At 34.2% G+C, this 17,683-nt stretch overlaps 1 protein-coding gene across 1 annotated transcript; it reads left to right on the top strand.

Annotated features, from left to right (window-relative positions):
* Positions 1-8,581: 8,581 nt before the first annotated feature.
* LOC140890511 (secoisolariciresinol dehydrogenase-like) lies at positions 8,582-10,506 on the top strand. The gene is made up of 2 exons (XM_073298360.1): positions 8,582-8,738; positions 9,471-10,506. The coding sequence occupies exons 1-2, from the start codon at positions 8,701-8,703 to the stop codon at positions 10,255-10,257; spliced, it is 825 nt and encodes a 274-aa protein (XP_073154461.1). The 5' UTR covers positions 8,582-8,700; the 3' UTR covers positions 10,258-10,506.
* Positions 10,507-17,683: the final 7,177 nt, after the last annotated feature.

Below are 17,683 nucleotides of genomic sequence, written 5' to 3'. Positions count from 1 at the left end.
GCCCACGATTTTATTAAAATTCTTTCATATCAACATCTACCTCATACTATATCCACAAATAATCCTTTACCAGGAAAAAGAAGAAAAAGGACCCTCAACTACTTGTTCATTTACATTCCATTTAACATGGACATATATTTTCTAGAAAAGAGGAGCGTTCTTGTGAACTGATTTAGAGCATGTTCAATTGTGTGAGGATATCAGTGTGATGAAGTTGGTAACAACATTGCATGCTGATGTCAGCGATAACTTTATCTCATGGTTCTACCAAGGTTAGATAATGTTGAAGAGATGATATCCCAAGGAGGTGTCCAAGTTGGCAAACTGGGTGAACTCTTGGCGAAGGTGAGAAGTTCAATTTTCCATATCAACACCTTCTTGGATTAGTCTGTCACACAGGGCTTGCCTAGTGTGATTTACCTGGCTAACGTAGTTTGCAGGTTATTGCGTTAGTTCTGGGGTTTACCTAATGCGCACCGAAAGATAACAGCTGTGAGTTATCGCGTCATAAAAAAAAAAATGATGCTGCAATATTAATTTTTTGTTAAAATATTAATTTTTATTTCATTAAATAAATGAATATTTTAAAATAAAATTACATATAATTGAAAAATATTAAAATTACATATAATTAAAATTTAAAAATATATTATTAAAAATAATACACACAAATTAAAAAACACACAAATTAATTATTCATCTTCATGATTCACGTCCATTATTTTTTAAAAAAATGTATATTATTTTTTAAATATTAAAACGATCAGATTAAATTTGACAATTAAAATTTTTTTAAAAAAAATAATAAAAAAGAAGAGCAGGTGGGACTTTACCGCGCGGATTCTTTTTGCACGGCCCCGCCTGTTTTATTGCACGAGGATTTTTTTTTGGGACTTACTCGCTCATTAAACATGTTCTTGATCGACTTAATCTATATTTACCGTGAAAAATATAAGTTTTTATTGTTTAACAAGAGATCAGTCTCATCACGTGAGCCAAAATCTGTGTATTGAAAAATCATTTATTTCTTTCTTTAAAATGGCATCTTCCCACTAAAATATAGTTATTCAAAATCATATTAATATTAGTTTACATAAAAAATTAAATCCATGACAAATGCATGGATCTAACAGTCACATGACTCCCGTCCCGTCGTTCTAAAAAAAAAATATCTAAAAAAGCCAAAAAAAAACAATATTTTTGAGGTGCAGAAAATAAAATCACAAAGATTGGAATCTGAATCTTACAGCACACCAGCAGAGTTCTTCCATCGCCCCCCCGTATATAAAGGAAGCAAGAAGAAGCATCCCCGAACTAAATCCGATTCCCAATTCCAATCATGTCTCCGCAGAATCGGAACAACGAAATCCAATCCACAAAATCGAAGAAGAGCAGGTCTGGAACTGTGACGAATGCAAAAGTAGTGGAGGATAGCGGAAGCGGGAGGGAGAAGCTGAAGAGGCATCGGGTGGAGGTGGCGGGTCGGGTCTGGATACCCGATATATGGGGACAGGAGGATTTGCTCAAGGATTGGATCGACTGCGCGGTGTTTGATTCTCCGGTGATGGGTAGCACCGTCGTGTCGGCCAGAGCCTCTCTCGTAGAACAAGGGCGGAATGCCAATTCCGCGGCGGTTCTCGCAATCAAGAATTCATGATAATATTATTACTTGTTGAATAAGTTTAATTATTTTTTTCACCCTTTTTTCCCCATTTTTGTGGGTTTATTTATTCATAATTTCCGTTTCGTGGGGAAAAGGTGAAATTTAACGAGTTTGATGGTTTTAATCAGGGAATTTCTGTATTCCAGGTTATATTTTAGAAAAATGATATTCTTTGTTAAATATTTGAAAAACTACTTAATGTAACCTTCTTTTACTATTTTCTTTATCTTAAAATAAATTTGCTCCATTTTAGCCGATTATCATAATTATATCTAAAACCCATAAAGAAATGGAATCTCCCAACTATTTGGAAAGAAGTCGAAATCTCAACATTACAAGGATATAGAAAAGTAATTATTAGGTGACAATGTGTAGTTCATCTAACATTTATTTTACATTCAGTCTCGGGTCGGTTCGGGTACCCGATATCGGATACCCGAACGCCCACCCCTACCCATACTCACAAATCTTCACCCTTCACAACCCCAGACTCACGAAACCCACCCCTCTCATCGAAATACCAACACAATCAAAAACACATTCAAAATCAAACATTACATTACAATTGCAGAGAGCTCCTAAAGGTACGGAACACGATTGACCTCATCCATCTCCTCCGTTTCACGTCATCCAGGTACGACATACATGTTATTTCATTTCATTCCATTTCAATTCATTCAATTTCCTTTCAAATAGTCATCAAAATTTAATTTAAATTCACAGGACATATTTCATAGTCTCACCACATGAAATGCAACTTCTTTTTCTAAAATTCTGCAAATACATTAATTTTGTATTTAATTTAAATACCGTCATTTTTCTAAATGCCTAATTAGTAGAGTTGCAGTAGGGAATTTCTTACTAATAATTTAAATTAAAATTCTCTAAACATTAATTTGTTTTCATTGTTTAAGATTAAATGTAAAATTTAGCATAAATATGTCTTTAGAAATTTTAGTTAAATTTTGAGGGTAACTATCGAGAATTTTTTATAAAGTGTGATTGAGTGATGACCAATAAGAATTTGTTTTGATTACTTATAAAGTCTTAACAGTGACATAAATTCTTATGTTTAGTTCCAGGGACCCAGAAAAAAATGCTTTTGGAGTAGGTAAATTGGTGTCTGAATGTCTATGTACACATTCAAATGGCCAATCCTCAAATTCTACAGTAGGAAATTTCATAAAGTTAATTTAAATTTGATTTATCTAAACATTAATTATTTTTCATTGTTTAAGATTAAATGTAAAATTTTGCATAAATACATCTTTTGAAACTTTAGTTAAATTTTGAGAGTAACTATCGAGAACTTTTTTTATAAATTATGATTGAGTGATGAACAATATGAAGTTATTTTGATTATTTATCAAGTCTTAACAGTGATATAAATTATTAGGTTTAGGCCCAAAAAAATGCATTTGGAGTAGGTGAATTGGTGTCTGAATGTCAACCTAAGCTAAGTACTCATTTGCGTACATTCCTTACTCTAGCAATATTTGCAAAAATAGCATAGTGACAAATGTTTATGCAAAACTGTTTTAATGCGCTTTGTTTATTTTATTTGTTATGTCTGTTATGTTATGTTCTGTCTATGCGTGTCACCTATTGTTTCCAGAGGATCAACATACTGTATATGCTAGGCTATAGTGAGTTAACTCATGTTTCCTGCGAAATAGTTAAGATGATATATCTTAATAAATCGTGGATATCAGATACAAGCATTTTCTTAAGGCTAAAAAATAGCATTTTCATATGATTGAAAAATTTGGATCTCTAATTCTCTATAATTATTTAAAGATTAATTCTCTTCTCCATTTTCACCTCAGGTTCTCAAGCTTCATAGACTCAATTTCTTCATCAAACTAAAATTAAAATCAAAATTCAGCATGGGCCGAAAAAATACAATATTCTCACATATATAGAAGGTATGATTCAACATTTTACCAACTCATTTAGTATTTGGATTATATCATATTCCCATAATCATTTCTCACTGCAACATTCTGTATTTCTAACCTTAATCGTGTAACGAAGTTCTTAATGGGTTCAAAGTTAACAATTTTCTCTTATTTATGATAGTCACCGGTGATACAATACAATAATCCATTTTTTTTTAATCAATAGACTGTTATTCGAAAGTAGTAGTTATAGACTATATAATATGCCACCAAATTCTACCTTGCAAGGTACAATTATCTTCACCACTTATTATGAACCTCACTTCAAAAAAACAAAACTTTGTTGCCTCACACGCCTTACTTGATGTTGTCCTCTGTATTAATATCAGATTCATTCGCAGCAAGTGCCCCAAAAGTCAAAAAAACAATCCGAGGATGCATCTAAACCAAACAAGAAAATAACAGAAAGAGGTTCCATCTCAAACAAGTTTTTCAAATTTCATTTCATCATTGTCCTACATATTGTCATCAATTGTAATGTTATAAAAAAACAAGTGATCTTTGCTCATATTTATTTACTTATATATGATCATTTTGTATTGTAACTTTTCAAAATCATTTCATGAAAAAATAAATAAATTTGATTAAAGTTATTTTAACATTTGTATACAATTTTAATTTCGCTTTTTAAGTTTATAATGTATTAAAAACATTTATCACCTCTGAACTTATCATTATTTTTATTGTTATATGCTATGATATACGTTACGCTAACATGCATTTTATTTTCCTTTATTTTTCCTCTCATATATAATATGTCATCAGATCGAGTACGAGTTAAATATAACATTTGAAACAGAGCCAAAATATTACAATAGGGAAGGGCTGCCAATTTATGTAGAGTTGTATATAATTACATACAGTCCATATTATATATCTTTCAATTAGCCTGACTCTGTTTTCCTATTGAAATCTTCATGACGATCACATAATCACTCAATATGTGTGAAATTTTGGTCAAAATAATGGTACAACATAAAAAATTGATTGTCATAAATGTCGGAAAAATCATAATCAGCAAAACTTCATACAATAATTTTACCCGATGATTTTTCATTTTAATTTTATAAGCTTCCTCCATAAATTTGTTCTAGAAATCAAGTGATTTTCTACTTGTGGAAAAAAATTCAAAAAAAAATTACTTTTAATTAGGTCATTGACATGGTTTTTACTGGAATCGAACATATTCTTTAAATATATGAGAATTTAAAATGCTAGGGTTATGGATTTGGTTCCCCCTCTACCAACCCTTCTTTTGGCTTTGCTAAAAGATGCTACCTTCTGCTTATTTATGATGTCAAGTTTTGATCATAACCATGCTTCTTGTTCTTTTTGACAAAACTTTAAGGTTCTTATATTTATAATGTATCGGTTGATTTTTAAATGCACTTGGTGTATTTCTGAAATATATTTGAAGAAAATTGTAAGAAGTTAGCATTATTCTAGTATACCATGGATATCGATCTTTACGCAAAGACACTTATTTTATCCAGTTTGTTTTTCTATATTATTTTTTTCAATGTTGTTCCTAATTATAGCTCCTCAATAGATAAGTCATGAGTTAATGAAATGATTGCAAACAACATATTCCTGATGTTCATAATTATTATTATTTTTAATTTGATAATAATTAGTTTGATGTTGTAAAAGTCAACTTCTTATGATGAATTAGTATGGAGATGAGACAGTGGACAATACAATTGTTATAAATAAAAAAGCAGAATTCATTTTATTTTGAATACCCTAATAATAAAATACAAGATGTATTTTGTTTAAATTTTGTTTTCTGCAGGTTTTAACAAATTTAAATTATTTCTATTTAAATTACCACTTGCATTAAGAGCATTCACTGATATTCATTCCTTAGAGAATTTCCTGTTATGATTTTACAGTGTTTAGCTAAATATATGGACTGGAGTGCAAGCTTATTGGAAGATGATGCTAGAAGGAAGTTGAAGAATGCTGAGTTTCAGGCAAAGAAGACACAATTAAGAATGTGGACTAACTATGTTCTTCCTGCATCGAACTTAAAGGCCATTCATGACCAAAACATTATAGGAAAGCAAGTCACTCCCGTTGCTGATAGCAATATTAAATCCTTTTTCCTGCACTTTTTGCAGAAACTTAGTTTTGAACTTATGTAGGTCCTTGAAATTGTTAGTGTGTTTTGATATAAGTGGTATTAATGAATGATTCTTTTAGAAATTTTTTTAGTTTCATCACATTTTTTTTATATACATATTTTTCACATGCAGCGCACGTGTTATTTTTCTAGTAAAGTAAAATGAGGACATCAAAGAACTATAAGCATTTCCGAGTTCGGCTGAAAAAAAAAATTATTTACCAGTCCAATTGCATAGAATATTTTAGAGCATCTACAGTAGACGATGAAGTTTGCTTGATTGAACATTGGGTTTACGTGTGATTGCGTGGTGAAATTGGTCCACTTTTTAATCATACATGATTTTTAATCATGTATATATTTTTTATTATGCGTAAGTTTTAATTGTGTTAAAATTTTAAATTATGTATAATTTCCTTTTTTTAAAAAAAATTATTTGTAAATTTAAATTTTGTATTAATTGTTATGACAACTTCATCTCAACATTGAAAGTTCTAAGAAAATTCGGTCCATGGTTTGTGAAATTTGCTTGAACCTGAGCTACCGACCATAGACAAACCCTTTACAATTTATATGTTTTATATACACAATTTTAATTAGATAAATTTGATACTGCAAGAGTCCCATGAACTTGAAGGCTTTATCATCTAGCTCATATTATATTTTAGGCAATTAAATTAATGAAGTGGATGAAAACAAATAAATTGTGAAATCGGCCTACTCCACAAAGAGCTTATTGTTTCAGTTTTATTGATTGGGCCGCAGAATGTGTATTTTTCCAACAATTAATAATTTATGGTTTATAATATTAAGCTGTATATATATGTTTGACCTTTTTATACTATTTTTAATATATTATTTATTTTAAATTGAATTAAAAAAAATTATACAATAGAATTAAAATTTTTTATCGTAAACTCGTCAAAAAAAAATTTGTATAATAAAAATATTTGATTGAAAACAAATAGATATATAATTGAATAAACGCAATAAAATTAATAATACGCACAAAAGTATTTATGTATTCTTGAAAAGTAAAATTTAATTATTTAAATATAAAGAATTCGAGATATAGATCACCAAATGAAAAAACAAACGATGCGGTCATAGGAATTATCTCTTCTATGGGGATTTACCACTAGCATTAAAGAGGCATTTACGTTTCTCAATTCTCTCACCCAACATTTTGTTTACTTGATTATCGTGGTTTGTAAACTATTGCGTTAGTTGAAGATTTTATCCGATGCACACTGAAAAATAGCGACTACGGATTCTCACGTCATAAAAAATAAAATAAAATAAAAGTGAGTCTCTACGAAATAGATCTACCCGATTCATGCATATTTATTATAATAAAAAATAATATTTTTTTATGAAATAAATTCGAAAAATCATCTTACAATATTAAACCTTGAAATAATATCACAAAATTGACACCTGCAACGCAACAAAAAATTGTGTAAAATTATGTAATATGAAAGTAATTTTTCTTAAAGCATAATTGGTTGCAAGTAGCAGCCACAGTCAATAATGTCGGCTCAGGAAACTTTAAAAAATTAATAAAAGAGGCATATAAAGTCTAAAGTTGCGAGTTGCGACAAAATTTAAAAGTAGGAATCGGCTGTCGATCAACATCTCTTCTCACACCAAACATCGACAAAACTATAATGTAACCCATTTTTATTATTTTAATAGTCCTAATTATGTGAAGAAAAATAAATATATGAAATAAGTAGTCCCATTTACAAAATTTATTCTTAAGAGAGTTAAAGGTTCGTTCGTGAAACAAGTGAGAATTCGAAAAGATCAAACATTGGATTTCTAAGTGACCCATTTGAGCACGAGATCTTTCGAGCTGGTTTAAGTCGTCGATTTTGTCAACCACATCAATTACACAAAAAAACTGAATGAAAGCAACGCAATTAATTTAAACTCATTTTCTTAATCAGCTATTAAACAAAATTATGGGATCACTTGCTTTTCCTCTGGCCCCTTTCTCTTCGGTCAACCATCCGGATAAATTTTTTAGGGTTGATTCGATCCTACTTCATGGGTATTACCCCATGTGATAGGTGGCAAGATTTTATTAGTGCATATCATCTGAGACTCACTCAATCATGTGAAACTCATATGATATGCACCAATTAAATCATGTCACCTATTCCATGGGAATAATACCCATAGAGTAGGATCGAATTTTTCATTCTTTAGGGCTTTAATTATTTTTAGTCAAGCCTCCACGTTTAATAATTTTTCCATCTTACCTTAAAAAAATAAATAATTTTTCCATCTATAACATTTTTGGTTTTGTTTTTATTTTTGTTAATCTTAGGCATGTTTGAGTTAGGTCGTACTGGCATGACATCGTCATGTATAATAATACAAGTCAATAATATATAACTCATATCATATAAAAGCTCCACGACATTGTATCACAGTTACGAGTTTATTTTGTGATTTGAACTCTGAGCTAACCTGAATTTTGAAAAAAAAAACATTTTTTTAATGTAAAAGGAATATTACTTTTAATTACATATACACGTTGATCATTTCAAACCACAGGAGATCTCCACTTCTTATACGATGAGATTCTAGCATATTGGTAATACCAAAATCATGGATTCAACGGTTCATATTTTTACACATAGACGTAATTAATTATATATTATTGACGTGGCAAATCATGGAACATTAGATCTATCATTGGGGTATTACCCGTATCTTAAGTTGAAATTTACCATTATATTATTAAGTCAATATATATATATTTTTAATTAAAAAAGATACGGATCACCCAGATTAGTTTTACTTCTTGGTTTCACTTGGTTTGACTTTGACTATCAACGCTTTTGCTCAAAAGAATTATGCTATAAATCTGGCTACATCTCTCCCTCGATCGCCTAAATAATTCGATTTTCTGCATTACTCTGTTTCTCTGTTCGTCGATTTTTCAGGGCATGACAACGGCTTCGGTTTTTTCTGGAATCGCAAGAAGGTAAACATACATACTCCCCTTGCATATATATTATATGTGTGTATGTATCTGGTTACATCCCATCAAAAGTTCGTGTCTTTGAATTTCTTTTGTTTTTCATTGGCTAATTTTGTTCTCTGGATCATGATCAATTATTTTCCATGGGTCGCTGTGGCCTTTGGGGAACAAATCATTAATAGAGAAAATAGTATTCAAGTTGAAGAAATTGATAGTATTCATAGTCTTGGATAGAACAATATAGCAAATTTTTCTTAAATAGTGTATGTTCATACTTTATCCTATTGATTTCAACTTATCTACTTGAGTACATCGCTCACAGGAGATCCAATCGATGACTAAACTTTATATAATCTACTGATGAGATTTATATGTTTTTAAGTTTATATGCATAAAGTTTGAAAATTTGTGATTAGAGAGGGCCATTTTTGACATTGGTCTCGTTGGCACAATTAGGCAGACAAAGATTGTGCAACATCGAGTGCCATTATTTATTGTTTATGCCTTTTATTTGCCTACTTGCTGATGCATGTACCGAGTTGTAATATATTTGATTTCATTTTCAGTGCATTTTTCAAGATTCTTTCTCCATTGAACATGATTAAAAAAAATAAAAATGATCGAATTGAGACAATGAAACCTATCTTCTTGTTCATGAAGAATTGAATTCTTTGTGTAACATAAAATATTTATAATCCGATTGATCATAATTTGTTGCCATGTCATTTGGCATAGGCTAGAAGGAAAAGTAGCCCTGATAACTGGTGGAGCGAGCGGCATCGGCGAATGCACGGCCAAGCTCTTCTCCAAACACGGCGCCAAAGTCATCGTCGCCGATATCCAAGATGAATTAGGCCACTCTCTCATCAAATCCATAGATCCTTCCAACTCAACCTACATACACTGCGACGTGACCAACGAAGATCACCTTAGAACCGCCGTCGACACCGCCGTCTCAACCTACGGAAAACTCGACATCATGTTCAACAACGCCGGGATTTGTGACCCACCCAAGTCCCGAATCACCGACAACGAAAAAGCCGACTTCGAACGCGTCCTGAGCATCAACATCACGGGCGTTTTCCTCGGCATGAAGCACGCGGCCCGCGTCATGGTCCCGGCACGTCGTGGCAGCATCATATCGATGTCGAGCGTGTGTTCGGGGATGGGAGGGGCGGCCCCGCATGCGTACACGAGCTCGAAGCATGCTGTGGTCGGGCTCACGAAGAACTTGGCCGTGGAACTGGGGGAGTTCGGGATAAGGGTGAACTGTTTGTCACCTTTCGCGATGGCGACGCCTCTCGCGAAGAAGTTTTTGTTGGTGGAAGATGAAGAACTGGAGCGAGTTGTGTGTGGGAAGGCTAATCTCAAAGGGACAGTGCTAAGGGTGGATGATGTTGCGAACGGGGCTCTGTTTCTTGCGAGTGATGAGTCAAAGTATGTGAGTGGGCATAATTTGTTTATAGACGGGGGTGTGGGGGTTACTAATTCAGCCATTCAAACCACCAAGCGTGTCCATTAAAGTAGTGTTTGAGAGAGAAACACTTTTTTGTTTTTCTCAACAAAAGTTGAGTAGTGATTTCTAGAAGGTTTATCAAACACTTATTAATGGTTGATCATATGCAGAAAGATTTGGATCATTATATGAAATACCCATTTATGGTTAATAATTATATGAATAAAATAAAATTTCTGTCATAATCAAATTTATGTGAAAATGTGTGGAGAAGTGTAATTGTAAAGTTTAATAATAATATATATTGTATAGATACGACCAATGTTTTGATATGGACTCGACTCTTTAAATTTGAGGTTTGTGTTTAGGTGGTGGATTTGATATATATTCATTGACTTGTTTGGATGTACAAAATTCAAATGAATTTTAAATCCAGCATATATTGAATTATGCAATTTCAACGATAACTATAATGCATTTCAAATACGCTAATTTTGATTTTCATCGGAGCTTAATTTTTAAATCAAATCTCACCTTCATAATCAATTCTATCAATTGTCCATCTCAGGATAAAAGTGATCGGATAGATTCAAGTAAACGTGATCAATTTTATGCAATTTAGAACAATAGCCGAAATGAACCAATTTAATAAAAACCGAACTTCAAAATAAACTGAATCGAATTTTCTGAATAATAAATTCGACCGTTTATAGCGATTTTATGGAACTTTTGCTCACCGGCCACCACGCTGGGACCTTCTAGATTTTAGGATTAATTGGTTTCTCTCTATTATGAACATGTCATGCTCTCTTTTAGTGTCGTGCTATTAAACATCTTTGGAAATCTACTCCATTTTTGCATTTAATTCGTGAGGGGCAATGGGAGTGCACTTTGGATTTTTGTGGTTGGATGAAAGAGAAACTAAACAAGGCTGAGTTTGAGAGCTTTGCAATCCACACTTGGGCTGTGTGGAAAGCTAAGCAAGAGTTTTTACATGGGAATCGACAGGGTAAGAGCAGAGGACTTAGGGTGGAGATCGGCTCTACTTGCTGATTTTCGCAAAATCAGAGATCTTGGCAGACATATTGTGGTGAGTACAGGGCCAGGGAGAGAAAGGAAATGGGTTGCGCCGCCTCATAATGCTTTTAAACTTAATGCTGATGCTGCTATCAATCCTAACTCTAATCGAGCTAGTGTGGGGGGTTTATTGCGAGATTGTCAAGGTCGTTTACTGTTGGCATTTGGCAAACAAATTAGTAAACCATTGTCTGTCATACATGGGGAGCTATTGGCGATCAAGGAAGGAGTAAAGCTTCTATATGAACTGGGGTTCAGAAATGTGCATATTGAATCAGATTCCTTGTTGGCAGTGCAAGCAGTCACTACCAATCAGGAAAATCTTGGCTATGTCGGTGTCTGTGCTCAAGAGATTACTTCTCTGTTGAAGGAGCCTATAATCACGGGGATTAGTCATATCAACCGAGTTGCTAATAATGTAGCTCATCTTCTTGCTCATTTTGCTTTTTCTTCCCAATTACCTTTTACTTGGGTAAATGATGAATTTCCAGGTTGGTTGGTTTGTCTTGTAATAAATGATTATCCTCAATAATATTACAAGCTTTTCGTCAAAAAAAAAAAAAAATGAAATTTCGAATTGGATTTAGATTTAGATTTTAAATTCATGAAATTCAAATTTTATTTTGGTGTTTGGAAAAAAAAGTTAAAATACATATTGAAATTTACTACCATAAAATTTAGGAAAATGATATTTGTAAAAAAAATGTATTGCCAAACACCAAAACAGTATTTGCAAATCCAAATCTCATGATATATTTGTTTTTTTTTTTTTTTGCAATTTTAATAATCTTTTCCTACATTACCAAGATTACGGGAAAAAAATACAAAATAAATAAAAAACAGAAACTCAAGATCGAATTAGAAAATGAGCTGAAGTTAAAAACCCGTAACTTTCTATAAACGTCTCTACACAATATTAGGGGTGGAATCAGGTTGGGACCCGTCCCGTAACCCCCTTACTCGATTCTCGCCCCGATAGAAATTGTGATATTTTTTTCTCCGATTCCGCACCCGAAAAGTGTCGGGACTCGAATGTTCGGAATCCCGAACATTCACGATCCCGTCGGGTCGGGAAAGGGTAATCCCCGAATAATATTTTTTTATAAAAAAAATTCTATGAAAATATTTTTTAAAAAAAATTATGAAAAAATCAAAATTTTTTTTAATACATTACAAATAAATTAAAATTTCTTTATATATAATCATTAAAAAAATAAAACATTTTTTAGTACATTACAAATAAACTAAAACAATACTTAATAAATAAAAAAACATATAATTATTCATAATAATAAAAAAACAAAATAAAAATTTATAACTCAATGTTAATATTAAAAAGATAAATATAAAAAAATACTATTTTTATATTCGGGTCGGGTCGGGTCGGGAATTTCGTCGGGAAGAGTAGCCTATCCCGATCCCGATCCCAAAATTAACCGGGTCGGAAAAAATCACGACCACTCGGGTCGGGATCGGGTTGGGAATCGGGACGGGTCGGGATTTATATAAAATTTGCCGCCCCTACACAATATAATGATAAGTCGAAATGTTAATATAATTTCTTGTGTTTAATCGATAAAATTTTGATGAATTTTAATTGTTAGATGGATATATATGGTCTTAATTATAGCTTTTGATTGTGTTTAGGTGAAATCGAGCGAGATGAGTTGAAACATTGGAAAAATAGAAGTTTTTACATAGTTTCGGTGCACTGGCGTAACTGGATGATCTCATGCAGGAAGAAAACAAGGTGCGTTGTTACTAGGGGTGACTACGGTATTGTTTGGACGATTTTTTTCCCCCAAAATGAAACCGAATTGTCATGCACAATTCGAATTGTCATGTACAATTCAGTTTACATGATTTTTGTAAGTTGCAGTTTTAAAATAAAACGTATTGCACAGTTCGATCGGATTCAGATTGTTATGAGTTTTTTTCTTTAAAAAAAAGTAATAAATTTTATATTCAAACATAAAAAAGTGAATAGTAATTTGATACTTATTAAATTGATTAAAAAAATAATAATATAAATGAAATTTTCAAAATATTGATGCCTAAGAAAACATGGGCAATATCAACCTCATGTTTACTTGTTTTTTTAGGGTTTGTATAACTCATAAAATCCATCCATATTTACCTAATTTAAACTTTAAACTTTGATGATTTATCACAAATAAAAAGTGTGATAGATAATCATTTTTAACTAATTATCTTTCCAATTGACAAAAATTACATTAATAACCTTTACTTCCTAAAAAATAATATATGAAAACCACATTTAAAAAAAAGTATAAAAGATGAATAGAAATTTCAAATATTTTAAGATATATTTAATACATTTGTTTTGATTTTAATATATGAAAAATCAATTAAAAAATTTAAAAAACATGAATAAAAATTTTAATAATTTAAGATATTATTAATACATTTCATTGAATTTTATCCTTATTCATGAAAAAAATTCTTTTTTACTAAATTTATTAATTTTTATTTTAAAAAATTATATTTATACTCAATAATTTTGATCAATTAAAATAATTTACATATGAATTAATAATAATTTATGTTATTCAATAAAAATCACAATCTAAATTTTACAAACACAAACTAAAAAAATATTATATATTATAAGCAAAGGGAAAATTTTTAATTCGTCTCTTAATTATAATATCAATCACAAAATTGATCAATTAAAATAAACATGTTATTATTTATCCATCATTATTCCACATCCTATAAAATTAGTTTAATAGTCTCAATATTATTTATCTATATATATATATATAAGTAATCTCACTAAGTAAACTGTAGTGACCCTTACCCGGATCACTTACTAAACAGAACTAGGCATGCAATTAACTTAATTAAACAAAAATCAGAATTCAACTGCGAAAACCATAACATTAATACAATCCCAAGAAAAGAAATCTGTAATTATCCAAAATAATATACAACCAAATTGAATAGCTGTATAAACCCAAAACAACAGAATAAAAACCTAACGAAGCTCCAGCTGGCCAACCACTGCCTAGCCCCTCTTGGATCCACCCGCCTCGTCAAATCGCAAACCTTCCCCATGGAATAGGGTATTCAGAAACACAGAGTACAAGACGTGAGCATAAAACGCTCAGTACGAGAGTATGAGTATACATGCATGCAAAGTGAACTCCCTATAACTCGAGGTCAAGGATCAGATAACAGAGACAGACCGGGCCCTGGTATGTTGCACGCTGTGCCGTCGCTTCAGGAGGTGGCTCCCATACCAAATACCAGTGGATTTACCGGACCCAAAGCCATGGAAGTCCATCCACTAACAGGATAGGGTACAACCCTACTAATAGACATCTCGAAGAAGATAGCTCAGTATGCAAATGAATGCAGCATAAATCAATGACATATAAACCATGCAGTCACATAATACATGCATACTCAGTCAGGATATCTCGAACAGTACTTTCGTATCTCAAATCAGTGCAAGCTCTACCAACTCTAGGTCCACGCCTATAGTCTGCTCTACACTGCCAAATGATACTACTATCATTAAAGTGCTTTAAAAGCCTTAACTAAGCTACTGCATACTCCTAAATATTTATAGGAAGCAAAAGCTATACCTTCGTCCGTCGTTAGCTCTTTAATGTTGAGTGCCTCAAAACTAGGCCACAGCTCAGCTACGACGCCTGGATCGCTATGCCACTTCCGGATTCCCCACGGGACGCCTAGAATTCCCTAGATCTGAGTTAGAAGGCTAAGGAATTGAGAAAGAAGAGAGGGATTGGTGCACTCAAATGTGAGCTCGGCACCCCCTATTTATAGACGACGATCGGAACCTAGGTTCCTCGATCGGAACGTCGATCACGATTGGAACGTCCGATCCCGACATCGGAGCTTCCAATCTCGCTTATCTGCCACGTGTCAAAATCTCGCTGGTTGACTTTGGATAGAGGAAATCGGAACTTTCGATCCTGATCGAAGCTTCCGATCCTGCCACACGTCATGCCTGACGTAATTCGATCGGAGCTTCGATCCTGCATCGGAGCTTCCGATCCGTCCGGTACCCAATCTATTTAATTAGCGTTGATTAATCCCTAATCACTGATTTTGGGTACGGGCTACTACATTCTCCCCCACTTAAGATGTTTCGTCTTCGAAATCATATCTTAAGTACCGAATGTAATGCAGAAATTAGAAACATTCTTTATTCAAATCAAACGTTTACAGAGTTTGCAACTGAATACAACTTAAGAATGAAATCAAAACAACTCAGGATGGTCTTCACGCATCCTGTCCTCAAGCTCCCAAGTAGCTTCCTCAGTGCCTCGGCGCTGCCACTGAACTAAAACCAAATGAATGACTTTGTTCCGCAAAACCTTATCCTTATGATCCAGGATACGAATAGGTTTCTCAACATAGGTCAAATACTTGCTCACTTGAACCTCAGACCGCTGCAGAATATGAGACTCATCCGCCACATACCGTCGCAACAGAGATACGTGAAACACGTCGTGAAAACTGGAAAGATGTGGTGGCAAGGCTAGTCGATAAGCCAAATCGCCAATGCTTTCCAAGATCTCAAACGGACCGATAAATCTGGGAGACAACTTGCCCTTAAGACCAAATCTGAGAATCTTTCAGAAAGGTGACACTCTCATAAACACTTTCTCTCCGACATCGAACTGCAAAGGCCTACGCTTGGTGTTAGCATAGCTGGCCTGACGATCCTGTGCAGTCTTAATCCGTTTCTTGATCTGATCAACAATGTCTACCGCCTGCTGGATAAATTTCGGCCCCTCAGCCTGTCTCTCCCCCACTTCTTCTCAGAAGAGTGGAGTACGACAACGTCGTCCGTACAACGCCTCAAAAGGTGCCATCCCAATGCTAGTATGATAGCTGTTGTTGTACGCGAACTCGATCAATGGCAAATGATCCTGCCAGGCTGAACCAAAATACATGACGCACGCTCTAAGCATATCCTCCAAAGTACGGATAGTGCGCTCTGACTGACCATCAGTCTCCGGATGATAGGCAGTACTCAAACTAAGAGTAGTACCCATCGCACGCTGAACACTCCCCCAGAATCTAGAAGTAAACCTGGGGTCCCAATCGCTGACAATGCTCATAGGCACTCCATGAAGTCGAACGATCTCCTAAATGTACAACCGAGCCATTCGATCAACATTATACTCCCGGCTATAGGCAATGAAATGCGTTGACTTGGTGAGTCGGTCCACCACAACCCAGATAGCATCACAGTTCCTCGGGGATACCGGCAAATGGGTCACAAAGTCCATTGTGATAAACTCCCATTTCCATTCAAGAATAGACAGACTGTGAAGCAATCCTCCAGGTCTTCGGTGCTCTGCCTTGACCTGTTGACACACCAAACATCTCGAAACAAACTGATAAACACTGCGTTTCATTCCCTTCCACCAGAAACGAGCACGTAGATCTTTGTACATCTTGTTGCTCCCAGGATGAATACTCAACTTAGTGCGATGCGCTTGAGACAAAATATCCTCTCGCAACTCTCACAGGCCTACCAGACAAACACAGAAAGCCATCTGACTGATAATGAAATCCAGACGAGCTACCCTCGTTAGCTAGACGAGCTAAACGCTGGGTCTTCGAATCAGACATCTGAGCATCTCGAATCCGCAAATACAAAGCTGGCTCAGATAATATCGCAAACATCTAGATACTCTGCATTCCTTTCTTATGCTTGAAATTATATCCTGAAGTACAACAGTCACTGATCGCACTAGACATCGAACAAGTCTGAAGTGCGGATAGTCGCACCTTGCGACTCAAAGCATCAGCAGTGAGATTAGCAGCTCCCGGATGGTACTTAATCTCACAATCATAGTTTTTAAGCAAGTCCATCCAACGTCTCTGCCTCATGTTCAACTCCGCCTGAGTGAACAAATACTTGAGACTCTTATGATCGGTGAAGATCTCAAATTTCTTGTCATACAGATAATGACGCCAGATCTTCAAAGCGAACACAATGGCTGCTAACTTCAAATCATGGACTGGATAGTTGTCCTCGTGAAGCTTCAGCTGTCTAGAAGCGTATGCGATCACATGCCCATTCTGAGTCAGGACACAACCTAACCCCTAAAGAGAAGCATCAGTGTACACCACATACCCTCCAAATCCTGACGATAATGCCAACACCGGCGCAGAAGTCAACCGCCGTCGAAGCTCACAGAAGTTCTCCTCACACTCGGAGGACCGCTCGAAATCCACACCCTTACGGGTAAGCTGCGTCAAAGGTCAAGCTAGCTGAGAGAAGTTCAGAATGAAGCGACGATAATATCCTACTAAACCCAGAAAGCTACGGATCTCAGCAACCGTCGTCGGTCGCAACCAATTAAGCACCGCCTCAATCTTGCTTGGATCAACAGAAATCCCCTCCCTG

This window comes from Henckelia pumila, chromosome 3, assembly GCF_033568475.1.
Source record: "Henckelia pumila isolate YLH828 chromosome 3, ASM3356847v2, whole genome shotgun sequence".
Taxonomy (NCBI): domain Eukaryota; kingdom Viridiplantae; phylum Streptophyta; class Magnoliopsida; order Lamiales; family Gesneriaceae; genus Henckelia; species Henckelia pumila.
This window is presented reverse-complemented; position numbering and strand designations above follow the sequence as displayed.